The sequence below is a fragment of the Haliotis rufescens genome, unplaced genomic scaffold, assembly GCF_023055435.1.
Source record: "Haliotis rufescens isolate VD_foot unplaced genomic scaffold, xgHalRufe1.0.p SCAF_1, whole genome shotgun sequence".
In the NCBI taxonomy this organism is placed as follows: domain Eukaryota; kingdom Metazoa; phylum Mollusca; class Gastropoda; order Lepetellida; family Haliotidae; genus Haliotis; species Haliotis rufescens.
Genome location: NW_025963779.1, coordinates 81,572,019 through 81,583,953, shown reverse-complemented (window position 1 = coordinate 81,583,953; position 11,935 = coordinate 81,572,019). Strand labels below are relative to the sequence as shown.

At 38.5% G+C, this 11,935-nt stretch overlaps 1 protein-coding gene across 1 annotated transcript in view; it reads left to right on the top strand.

Moving 5' to 3' along the window:
- Positions 1-736: 736 nt before the first annotated feature.
- The window catches only part of LOC124136880 (T-complex protein 1 subunit gamma-like), a 29,820-nt gene continuing 18,621 nt past the window's right edge, over positions 737-11,935 (top strand). The window contains exons 1-3 of the mRNA XM_046502905.2: positions 737-866; positions 953-1,014; positions 2,589-2,639. Coding sequence (XP_046358861.1) covers positions 845-866; positions 953-1,014; positions 2,589-2,639 — 135 coding nt within the window. The 5' untranslated portion in view covers positions 737-844. The remainder of the gene's footprint in view (positions 867-952; positions 1,015-2,588; positions 2,640-11,935) is intronic.

Sequence of the window (11,935 nt, the reverse complement as noted above, 5' to 3'; positions counted from 1 at the left end):
TGTTTATGTGGTTGTATATTCGATGTATGGGCTAGGCTATCTTGGGACTATGTGGCGCAAACGACAACAGACAGCCTGAAGAATTATTGACACTACTAATTAGATACCAGAATACACATGGAAAAAAGCCAGAAGCGCCGTCAGGATAGTTACGTCATAGGGTCATTTAGTTGAAAAACAAGAACAATTATCAATGTACAAATATGAGACTATCAAAAAAGTTTAAATAGACATGCACATGTGTTAGTTAAATGTATTCACGGACGATATTGAGTGTGTCTATATAAATGGGAGACTAGTATACGAAAACAAATCATATTTTCCTCGTGATAAGCTTTGGATAAACAGAGACGAAATATCTCCACGCATAAAATGGTCGTTAATCGAAAAAAGATCGTGACAGGGTAAATACCAAAGCAAGAAGAAAGTATTCCATATAGTGTGTTTCTTTCTTGCAGGGTCCGTTGAAACCATTGTTCAGTTAATCAACGTACTAGCGAGTAAGAGTGAGTGATCGAAAAGGTAGGCAAACAATCTGTTAACACATCTTCATGTTGTTTCTTGTCAGATAAAATATATTTGCATTAGATCTATTCTGGAGTCGGAAATAAAAGCGTGTCAAGGGAAATCAGTCACTGTAATTTTATGTACATTTGTCCACTCATACAGCGGTGATGACAACGTTCACAAATATGTTCGGAACAGCTGCGATGATTTTAATACGCTTCTTGTAGTCGGGTTGATCAAAGGGACATTATCAACAATACAACTAGAGTTGTTTACCCCCGTTGGTAGGGGGCGCTTCGCACATTGTAGCCTCATTCTAATATCACAACCCGAAACCATGCCGGCGATTATAGTGCTAAGTATGTACTAATTCCTTTGACATTTTGTTGTATATGAAGTTTAGATTTGTGTCATCAGTTAAATTAATGTCCTGTCTTCCTTTCAGACCAGAACACAAGAAGAGAATCCGGCCGGAAGGTCCAGTTGGGCAACATTAATGCAGGAAAGGTGAGTCGCGTGTTTCTATATGGTGATCGCCATTGACATTCCGAGCACATGGAGACGGTTCCAGAACATTCCGAATTTGGCTTATTACTCACTACCTGCCCAAATAGGACCTCAACTATTGTTCGTATTTCGCAGTTAGGACGTTGAATCATTTATTCCAATATAAATTAACTAACCACTGTTATTTAAGTGTGGAAGCTACTGGAAACATGCATGCAAACACTCGCTTTATAATGAGGTGATGAGATCATGTGCATACACGCATTTAAGGGATGTCATGGGTACAGATATATCATGACATTGCTTGTAAAATATGATTTTTCCAAATGTAACCCATTTTGATCCTGAGTATTTCCATTTGAATGTCAGCCTTTTTACAAATTCCTGTCTGTCAATCATCTACATGTTGTAGGGACAGCATACACAAGTCAGTGAGCACTTTCGCTAATACCTTTAGATTACTATATTACTGAGTAAAACATTCCTTTGAACGGGTAAGAGGAGAAAGCTGCGGAGGGAACTAAGGACCACAAAATCTATATAAAGGATGCATGATTTCTTTTAATGAGATTCAACAAGCATAGTCCTTGTTTGCCATATATTTAATCAATTAATAGGAACACCATTGTCCTCTTCATGCAGAGAGGCTCCATATGAGAGTAATAGATCAGATTTTAATGAGATTTAACAAGCTCTAGCCTTAGCATTGGGATATATTAAATTGATTATTGGAACATCACTACAAGTGCTGGAGCAATCGCTTGAATAATTGTCAATTGATTGAACTCGGAAGTCAAAACGATATCAATCTGTGGAAAAGTATAGTCGATATGGTATGTGAAATAAAATATTATGAGACTGCAATTTACTGGGCACAACATGAATGGTCCACATGGTATGAGTTGTACACAAGTTCAAATGCAAATAAATAACTACAATTCCTGTGAGATCACATTTAATGACTTGTTATTGCGCTAAGTCAGTGTCTCCAATAGCCCTGTTAAATACTTCACTGGTCCCCTCTGACTCTCATGTTTCGTAAAATAAAGCCCGTTGACAAAACACTGATGAGCTGGTGATAGCCATGTTTAGTTCATGTCACATACATTGAAAATTAGAGCTTGTTTTGTCCATAATTATGTCCTACGCTGATCTTTATTATTCTGGATAGCTTCATTGAATGTTATTTATTAGTTATCAGTACTGAGTCTGAAAGCTTCACTTACTGGATCCAACTCTGTTGAAGCGTACTGTCACCAACAGATATATTTATTTCATGGTGAGATATAAGCGATTTCAATGGAATATTGATTGTCCCGAGAACCCAAATTATGGATATGAATATGCAGAGTGATAACCAGCACTAACCACTACCATCTTCCATAGATCTCCGCTCTACCCCAGTATGTGATCTCATTACTATCAAGGATGAGTCTGTGATCCTTTGAACATCAAGTTAGAATCTTGTTTAGTCTTCTCAGGAATGATCGATAGTAATGACCTATATATACATCTAACGTAAATAATTGTGCTTGTCTGTCATATTACTGAAGCTGTAAGTTTGTTTGTTTCAGGCCATTGCAGATGTCATAAGAACATGTCTTGGGCCTCGAGCAATGTTAAAGGTAGGTACTTGTATATTCTGAAAGATGCACTTGTTAAGTTCACCATCAAAGCCCATTTCTACCCCAGTAATGGGGGAGTGACTTCCGCAATAGATCAAACTTTCCTTAGCCCTGGCTAATCATGCTGATTGTAGATCATCGAACTATCATTCCAAACTAAGTGTCCTTTGCAGGTACATTGGGAAAAATCTTTATTTTGGGATGTAATGATTTGGCATCTTTTTACTTTGGATTTGTTATAGTTACAATTTTCCTAATTTCAGATGTTTATTGGTCCTATAACAGCATGAATTGGGAAATGATTAATTCCAATTTGGATTTTTTTTGCCAGATAATGGCCTCTATCAAGTCTAGATAAATTCCTGTATGCATTTATCTTTGCTCTGTTTGAGCCACTGTTTTGTCAGTGTGGGCATGATTTCTTTTTTTGCTGGGATACTCAGTATTGCAAATTTCTACAATGTTTTTTCATGACAACAAGTTTGACTTTGGGATACTGAAAATGAGGGTAGTCCTTCTTTCAAAAACAGTTAAATATTTTTTTATGAAACTTGCCATATAGATCACTTTAGTGGTAAACTAGTGCCTTTTGGTGATTTGGGATTTTTTTATTTTTGTTTTCATGATGACTATTTGGACGTGAGGGTAGTGCACGTTTCAGGAGCAGAACTCTAAAACTGTTGAATATTTCTTGTGAACTTGTGCCTATTGGTGATTTGGGATTTTGAAAAATACTGAACAGCATTATTTATTCACTGAACTGAAGGTATCCAATGGCAATGAACTGAAAGTGGGTATAAGTAGCAAAACTGCACTTCCGAACTGCACCAGACCTGGGGGAATATGTCATCTCCTGAGTCTTGTTGTATCTGATTCTGATCAATATGCTTAAGTTTCTTTTATGGTACTCAAAAGAAGTTCAGGCCCACACTATTCTTTCATATTACTATCATTTATCTGTTATGCATGCCCTGGCTGATTATCTACGGTAATATGAAAGAAGAGGGTGTTCTTTTACTTCTTTTGAGTTGTAAACATGGACTTTCTCAGCTGCTAAAGTGATTGTATTAGGTCATATACATTTTTACTGTCTCACGCTTTGGACTAGTGGCTGAATGCAGACTGTAGACGATCGTAGGCATGGTCTATTGTGAGCAAAATCGTACCTGAATTGTTCCCTAATCATTGTACTTGTAGCTTGTCTGACATCACAGCCAATCTCAAGCAACCCATTTGATTTGCTAAACATGGGGTAAAATCTAACAATATTTTAGCGAAAGAAGAACAAAATCATGAAGTTAGTGATATTTAACATGGGTATGGGTGGCCCAGTTGTCTGAGGTGGTGTACTTCACTGACAAGAGTTGTGTCCCTCAGCATGCTTAGGGCCAGGGCCTGATGATCTAAGGGTTTGAATCCTGGAAACGACCTGGTTGTGAATAAGATTTGTCTACACCATGCCTATCTTCGCATTATTTCAGATGAACCAAGACACGATTTTTCTCTCCTTTTTTCTGTGATTTTTCTCATACTGTAGTGGGTGATCTATTAATAACATGATTAACGGTGGATGGAAGGAAGTAACTACGCTTTCATTAGAGTAGTAAACAGCTAGGACCTTGTACTACCTTCCAACATCAAGTCGACCCACACCATGATCAACATAACTGAAATACCCTTCAAAAGGATGTTAAATATAGAATGCTAGCCATGAAATGATCATCATTATCTCTCATTGGCATATTCTGTGAAATATGTTTGCTAATATTTGATACTGCCCTGTGATGTGGTCGATGATTTATTCCAGCTCAGCCTAAAGTCTTTGAGTTGATTGTTATGAAATAGAAAATGGCTTTCTGAAGATGTAAATATGGGATGAAGTGGTGTCAGGTGGTTGATTTGTTGATCTCTGATTACTGCTGATGCATAATCATGATTTTACTTTAACATGTTTAAATATGTGTGACATCATGTGGTTTGTGTTTATCAATATTTGTCAAGTGATTAGGCTTATGCTATTGTTATCTACCAAGCCTACAAAAGGCGTAATTATTTTGGCAACTGCCACCACAGTCGGAGATGTAAAGTCCTAGCTAATGAAAGTTGTGTGTGTGTGTGTGTTTGAGTGAAAAATTATGCAACACTTTTTCTAAGTAGATAGTGTAATAACAGGACCAGCTTGCATATTTCAGTATGGATTTGTTGACATGCTGTTTCATATGTTATATGCTCATGGTCCCAAAACAAACTGAAACTCATTGTATTATGTGTTTTCCCCTCCACACAGCTGTATGTTTTGGAAAGAATTGCGCTATACGTAATAAAATACATCACTATAATGTTCTTGAATAGTTATTTATTAACACACAATGCCATTTAGAAAGTGGTCAAATGTAACAAATGTTTCATTTGGGATAACACTTTCTTAGTAAAGTACAGATTCTCGTATTTGTTTGGGTTGAGTCCCATGTGGGATTTGAACCCAGACTGCCAGAGTGAGGCACCTTATTGCCAGCACACAAAGTCAGCGATTGCCAGAGGGGTACACAAAGTACGTAATCTGGACTACCAGTTGTCAGACTTTCATTTTGTGGAAGCCTGGGTGGCTGAGTGGGTTAGATTGCTATTAGGTGCCTCACTCTGTCAGTGTGGACTCAAATCCTGGATGGGACTCAACCAAAAAGTATGAGAAGCTGTACTTAACGAAGAAAATGTGTTCTCCCAAATATAACATTTGTTATAGTTATTTATTATTTCATATAGTTTTTGAAATCAGGACATCATCAGTTCAGTGGATCCGAAATACATGGAAATAATTTTTAGAATGTTTAATGTAAGGTGTTTCCAGCCATTGATATTGGGGATGTCCACTACGGAAGCCTCACTTGGTCAGTGATCAAGACCAATGCAACTCAATCAATTGTTCCCCTGTGATCAATATATATATCTCCTCCACCTTGTGGCCGAGTAGAAGGACCTCTGACATTTGACTGATCAATCCTGGGCTGTGGACGCAAGTGTTTTCAACTGGTGTGTCCAGAGCCTCTATAAACTTTGTGAATTGCCCCCTCCCCCTAATTTACGTTATTGGATAACTGTTTGCTTGAATGACTGAGAGAAGGTTAGTGTTGCTGATCAAATGTGTTCTGTACATGATATTGTCTGGCAAGATGTCTGGGTGTTATTTGATAACAGGGCTTTTAGCCGATTGGAAAAAAGTTTCCAACTAGTTGGTTTGATGATAAATATTCCAGCAAATCAGTTGATAGGTTCTTGGACACATTTAGGTCATTGAATACCTGTACTGAAGTGTTATTCCCACTGGTGCCCCGCTTGGGGGCCTGTGCCACACTTCAACTTGACGTGCCTCCACAGCTTCAGATCAGCATTGGGAACATACTAAGCTTGTGTGTACAGAGAGTATTGTAGTGAACGTTGATCTTTTTTATATATGGTAATTGCTATTCGGATTATAATTTTGGTTAATTTTTTTTTGGACATTAACTGACTTTATTTTAAACTATGGGAGAATGTCCTATCATAGCATGGGAATGTCCTAATGCGATTTGTCTCAAGCAATGTCCAAAATAACTGCCTGTCTGCCTTCCTGCGGCTGGTGACTTTTCTGTCAGGGTGTATAAAATTTGCCTCCACCAAGTAATTGTTTGTATTATTTCAAATGAATCAAGACGCAATTTGTCTCTTAATTTTCGTGATTTTTCACATACTGTTATTGGTGATCCATTATTAACGGTTGATGAAAGAAAGTAACTATGCTTTCATTTGGTCAATCTGGTCTTAATTTTAGTGTATTGGGATAGATATTAAGACATAATCAGAAATACTTCTTAGGGGCAAAAAAAAAAGTACGCAAGGTTACATTTAAGTTTAATATTATCTGAATGTGGGCCGGTAACTTGGGAGGAAGATGGGCAGGCAACATTTGTGGGTCACCTGCCTGACCATGCTGACTGTCTTATTGTGTTATAAAATTATTTCTGGTCTCTGGTCTCTAGCAAAGTCACTGCTTCTTACAAATTACAGTTGTCATTTTAAGAACTGTCTGTTTCTCATGTCTCCACTGCGTTAGCAGCACTCTAAGGGTGTTATTATCTAGTGATTTAGTCAGGGGGAACAACACTAAATCACATGAGGTGGTCTCCAGTGTAATCAGGCAGAATAAGTGGCTGTGGAGGAAGTTCTGACTTGTTTCTGTCATCAGGTTGTTGATGGAAATCAATCTTTAATATGGAGCTTGCTCCATGAAGCCATTATGAACATCAATGTCTGGGGTAATGCAACACATACTGAAGTGTACAAGATGTGGCCTCGAGCTGGAGGTGAGCCCAACTCGTAGCATGACAAACACTCTTAAACCCACTGTAGATGACAGGCCTTTCACTCTGTCGCAAATATGTTAACAGTGTTAGAGTTAAGCATGAAAGTGCAAGGGCCGCTAACCCTAATTTTAAATGTGTAAAATTTAAGGGTACCTAGATTATTTGGTTGTTGATTAACACTGACTCAGCAATATTCCATCTATATGACAGCAGTCTGTTAATGATCAAGTCTGGACCAGACCATCTAGTGGGAATTGGGTTACAATGACATGCATCAACCAAGACCACCCCATCCCGTTAGTCGCCTCTTACGACAAGCATGGGTTGCTGAAGATCTATTCTACCCCGGATCTTCACGGGTCGGTACCTAGATTGAAATACTATAGGAGCTAACCTCATGGACCCCAGGACCTCTGTTTATTTAGGACCTTGTTGTTTTAGCAGGTAACAGTGGACTCTTAGACATCGGTCAAGTCTGTTTTTTTGAATGAAGAAGAACCATTTGAACAGTACAACTATATATAATTTGGGCCCAAATATGTATTGCAATATGTATGGACTAATACGCCAACCCTAAGCAATACGATGTATTTCTTTTCCAACCAAAATATAGTTGAATGAAAATGTACCCATTTTATATGCCAACACCTTTCAACAGTCTTTTTTCTGTTCCTCAAAATCTGGCTTATCTGATTACGCGATACCGCAATCAATGTTCTTGTTGTGTGTTATTACAAGACATTCACTTGTGACCTACCAGGATCAATGGATGCAACACAAGCCCGAGAAGGATGTGACTGCTGTTGGGAAGTTAGCAGCTTCTTTAGGGTGAAGCTGTGAGAAATGTGAAGGCAACAAGTCAATGTTGTACCATGATAGTCTGTCTGACTGTCCCTGAACTATAGTATTTTCCTTCTGTCCAGCCCTTACTGTTATGCTATAGCCCTAAATACACCAAGTCTAGATTTTCTCCTGACTCAGCAGTATTCAGGTTCTGAATCTTCCATTTCACTGGGGGGGTTGAGGGTGGCCCAGTTGTCTGCTGTGCAGAGTTGCGTCCCTTGGGCACGCAAGAAACCTATGATTGTGGTTCGCCCCGATTATGTTTCTAAGTTAAACAGCACCATATCCGTGCTCGTGGGTTTTTCTAAGTGGTAAAAGTCTGAGACCTGCATCACTTTGGGCTTTCCTCCCACAGTAAGCTGACACCGTCATATAACTGAAATACTGTTAAAAGCGGGGTCAAACCCAACTCACTCCATTTCACTGGGTATGTTTGGGCTCCTTTTCAATATAAATGGAGTTGTTGGTTGCTATCCAAGTTTTCAGAGACTAAGCCTTAGTGAACATGAAACTACATGGTGTACCTGAGTTGCAGAAGCAATATGTTGATTGGGTTACATGGCAGCAATGATAAACATTTACCTTGTTTACCCTTGTAAGGGAAACAAATAATATCAACATGATCAGATTAAGTTCGTAGGTTTGACCGCTAACATGTAGGGTTTGAAACATCAATCAGTACTTGATCTGGGATAAAAAGATTCTGTTGAAAGAGACACTTGAAGGGGCTTCAAAGGAATTTGTAAAATTCAGTGAAAATAGTAAACTGTAAAATCATTGACATGGAATGTGGCCCTTGTGTGTGTTCACAGTTGACTCACTTTTGTCTTGGAACTTTTCCATGATGGCTGAGTTGGTTTGTGATGAGTTCTGATAAACCATGATAAACATGATAAAATACCCTCAGCTGATCAACATGATAAAATACCCTCAGCTGATCAACATGATAAAACGCCCTCAGCTTATAAACATGATAAAAAAACCTCTTATGAATGAGAGTGGTTTAGGCAAGCATGGGTTGCTGTAAATGGCCGATGGAACAATCACAACCTAGTAATTGTTTTGTGTCTGCGTGTATGACAGTATTGATACAGCGATCAGTCAGTGACAGTCCATCAGTGGTGGGACTGTAAACACAGGGTATTGATCTCGGTCTGCATCTCATTCACAATCATCATCATGAAGCACAGACTGTAATTCCTCTCCATATTTCATAAGGAATAGGGGGCAAGTGTCAAAAGAATTCTTTGGAAGCCGATTTTAAGTCGATCTTGTGATTACTCGTATACTTCAGAACATCCACACGGGGGTCAGGAATGGGTCGGACCAACCACGTGGGTCAGTACTACCGTGTTAATGGTCTCATGTTATCACAATGCCATTGAAGCTCAGAAGGAAAGAATATTCAAGACTTTTTGTTCCCAGAGTTTCTTCTGACCATAGGAATTTGTCACTAGAGGTGGATGTCCTGATACAATTCACTCGTGTATTTGATGAATCGAAACGTATCCCTTCATAAATTGAATTCGTTATTCATGGCAACTAGAATCGAATATTTAGAATGACTGTTATCATGAATGTTATCATGAATGTTATTATAATATAGGCCTGTGTAACAGCTTGTACTTTTCTAAGAAAGTCTAATCCCTAATGTACACTTACCATGCTTACCAGAGGGTACACAATGTATGTGATCTAGAATATCAGTTGTCAGACTTCCATCTTTGTGGATGCCTCATTGGCTGAGGGGTTAGATTGCTGACTTTGTTTGCTTGCAGTCAGGTGTCTCGCTCTGAGAGTGTGTTCAAATCCCAGATGGGACTCCACCCAAGAAAGTACTAGAATTTGTACTCACAAAGAAAGTGCAAATCTAACATGGTACTCTTTCAGTTTGTTCAAGAATTAAATGAATGTCATTTGAAATACTTATAAAGTGATCTACCATCACAAGGCCAGTAGTAACTGACATTGTTCAAAGTTTCCCATGAAAGGTAAACATGGTAAAGGGTCCTTGTTTAAACCTTAATGCAGAAAGAGCCCCAGTAGCCCCTATTCAAAGACTGAAAGATCTGGTTGATTGTTAACTTAAGGCTGTCATATGAGCAGTCATGTATTAAGTTGCTTTAATGACATATACCGTCAATCTATCGGAGAACATGTTTGTTTGATTGTTGTTAAACGCCGCACTTCAGATTAGGTGGTCAGACTCACTCACTTGGTTGATACATGTTATTGTGTCCTATTACGTAGATTGATGCTCATGATGTCAATCACTGGATTGTCATGTCCAGACTCGATTATATATAGACAGCCGCTATATAGCTGGAATATTGCTGAGTGCGGCGTTAAACAACAGTCTGTTGTGGACATTAAGCAGTACATCTGCTAATCATGGACAAGAGCCAAGTCATCAAAGGTGGCAGGTTTTTACATCAAACAAAAAGTTAAGTTCCAATTTTGTGACAGGTGGCATTTGGCTCACTACAAAGGTGAGTAGACCCAGTGTTCTGCTATGACGAAAATGCACTGTCATCTTGATGCATGACGTCATCAATGGAGTGTGATTGGAAATCAAGAGAAATCTGTAAATGTCACACTTCTATATCGATTTCCTTAACAATTGGCACACTCATATAATGTATGAGATGACGTTTCTTATGGATGAACATTTTTTTAGTTGAAATATCTGAAAAGGTTGAGTACTGTTAATAATTAATATTGTAGGAAAATTTGTAATGTACATACTGCTTCTTGAGTGTTATGACAAATAAATAGTATGCTGGATTAAAAAAAATATTGACAGCATAAGGCTTATAACCCAACTGTAAAAGCCTTGAAACTGACACATTTTTTAAAAAGGCCTTGAATTTTAGTGTTTATATATCCGTTTGAACCTTGACAACCCATCAGGGGACAACACGGATTCATTAAAAGTACTGGTCCAACAGTAACTGTAAAACATTTTGACCTTATTTTATACTTTTATGTCACAAGACATCACTCCATTGAGATCTTGGGAGGATAAATGAATAATATGTCATATTTTACAGTTTGATTAAGGTTGGCAGGGATTTGCCTTGTGAAGTGCCGTGTTTAGTGGAGACCTGAACTTTCATACAGCTTTATGTTAGCACCTCTCACAGCACACAGTTGCTGTATCAGAAGCAAGAATGATACAAAAGTGAATACATTACTCAGACAGCTGGGGCTGTCAAAAAAGATCAATAATCAATTATTGATATGAAAATTGTGTCATCAATAATATCTTACATAAGCTATTTTGATGAAATGAAGTTTAAATTTACCAAAACAGACTTCTTATTGTCAAAAAGGTCAATTGCTGAAGTTAGAAAGTTCTGTTTTCATTATATCTCAAATGTCTGCAAAGTAATGCCTGCATATATGCGCCACCACTCACCAGTGAAGTGAAATGTGTTGATTTCTTTCGGAACTTTTTTGTGTATTTGGTCGAAGAAACTTCTCCGATATTTATCAATAACTGATCGATAGTTAGTTATCGATATCTCTGTGATCTGTATCGATAACCAGCCCATTCACGGTACACAGTTGCTGTATCAGAAGCAAGAATGATACAAAAGTGAATACAGCCATACATTACTGAAACAGCAAAATGATCAACAATTTGTACCCACCTATACCACAGCATGGGAGCATAGTCCTCACCAGGAGAGTACTTTGTGAGATCAGGAAGCACTGCGTGTGGTTAGTCCCGGTAATGCCACAACTTTGTGACGCAGCGATCACAAGTTGCATGTGATCATGTCATGGGAAGATGATTTAGGTTGACTTAATTGATCAGTCAATTTATCACTTTTTGTTATCCATGGCAACCGAGGATGGTGGTCTGCTGTCGTGGTGTTACTTTGCATCCTGGCATGTGATGGTGTCCCTCCCTCCCTGCCTCCCACCTGTATCAGGGCTCTGTCTGTCAGCAGGGCTGATCAATACGTCAGATTTATCACCCCACTCGACATTATTACAAGTCCTCCACACTTCTCTGTCCCGTTGTGTTGGTTGAGGCCATATAGTCTCGGTTCCTGATGGGGCCATGGGCATTAGCAACCTTAAATAGCCCGGAGAACATGATTGCAA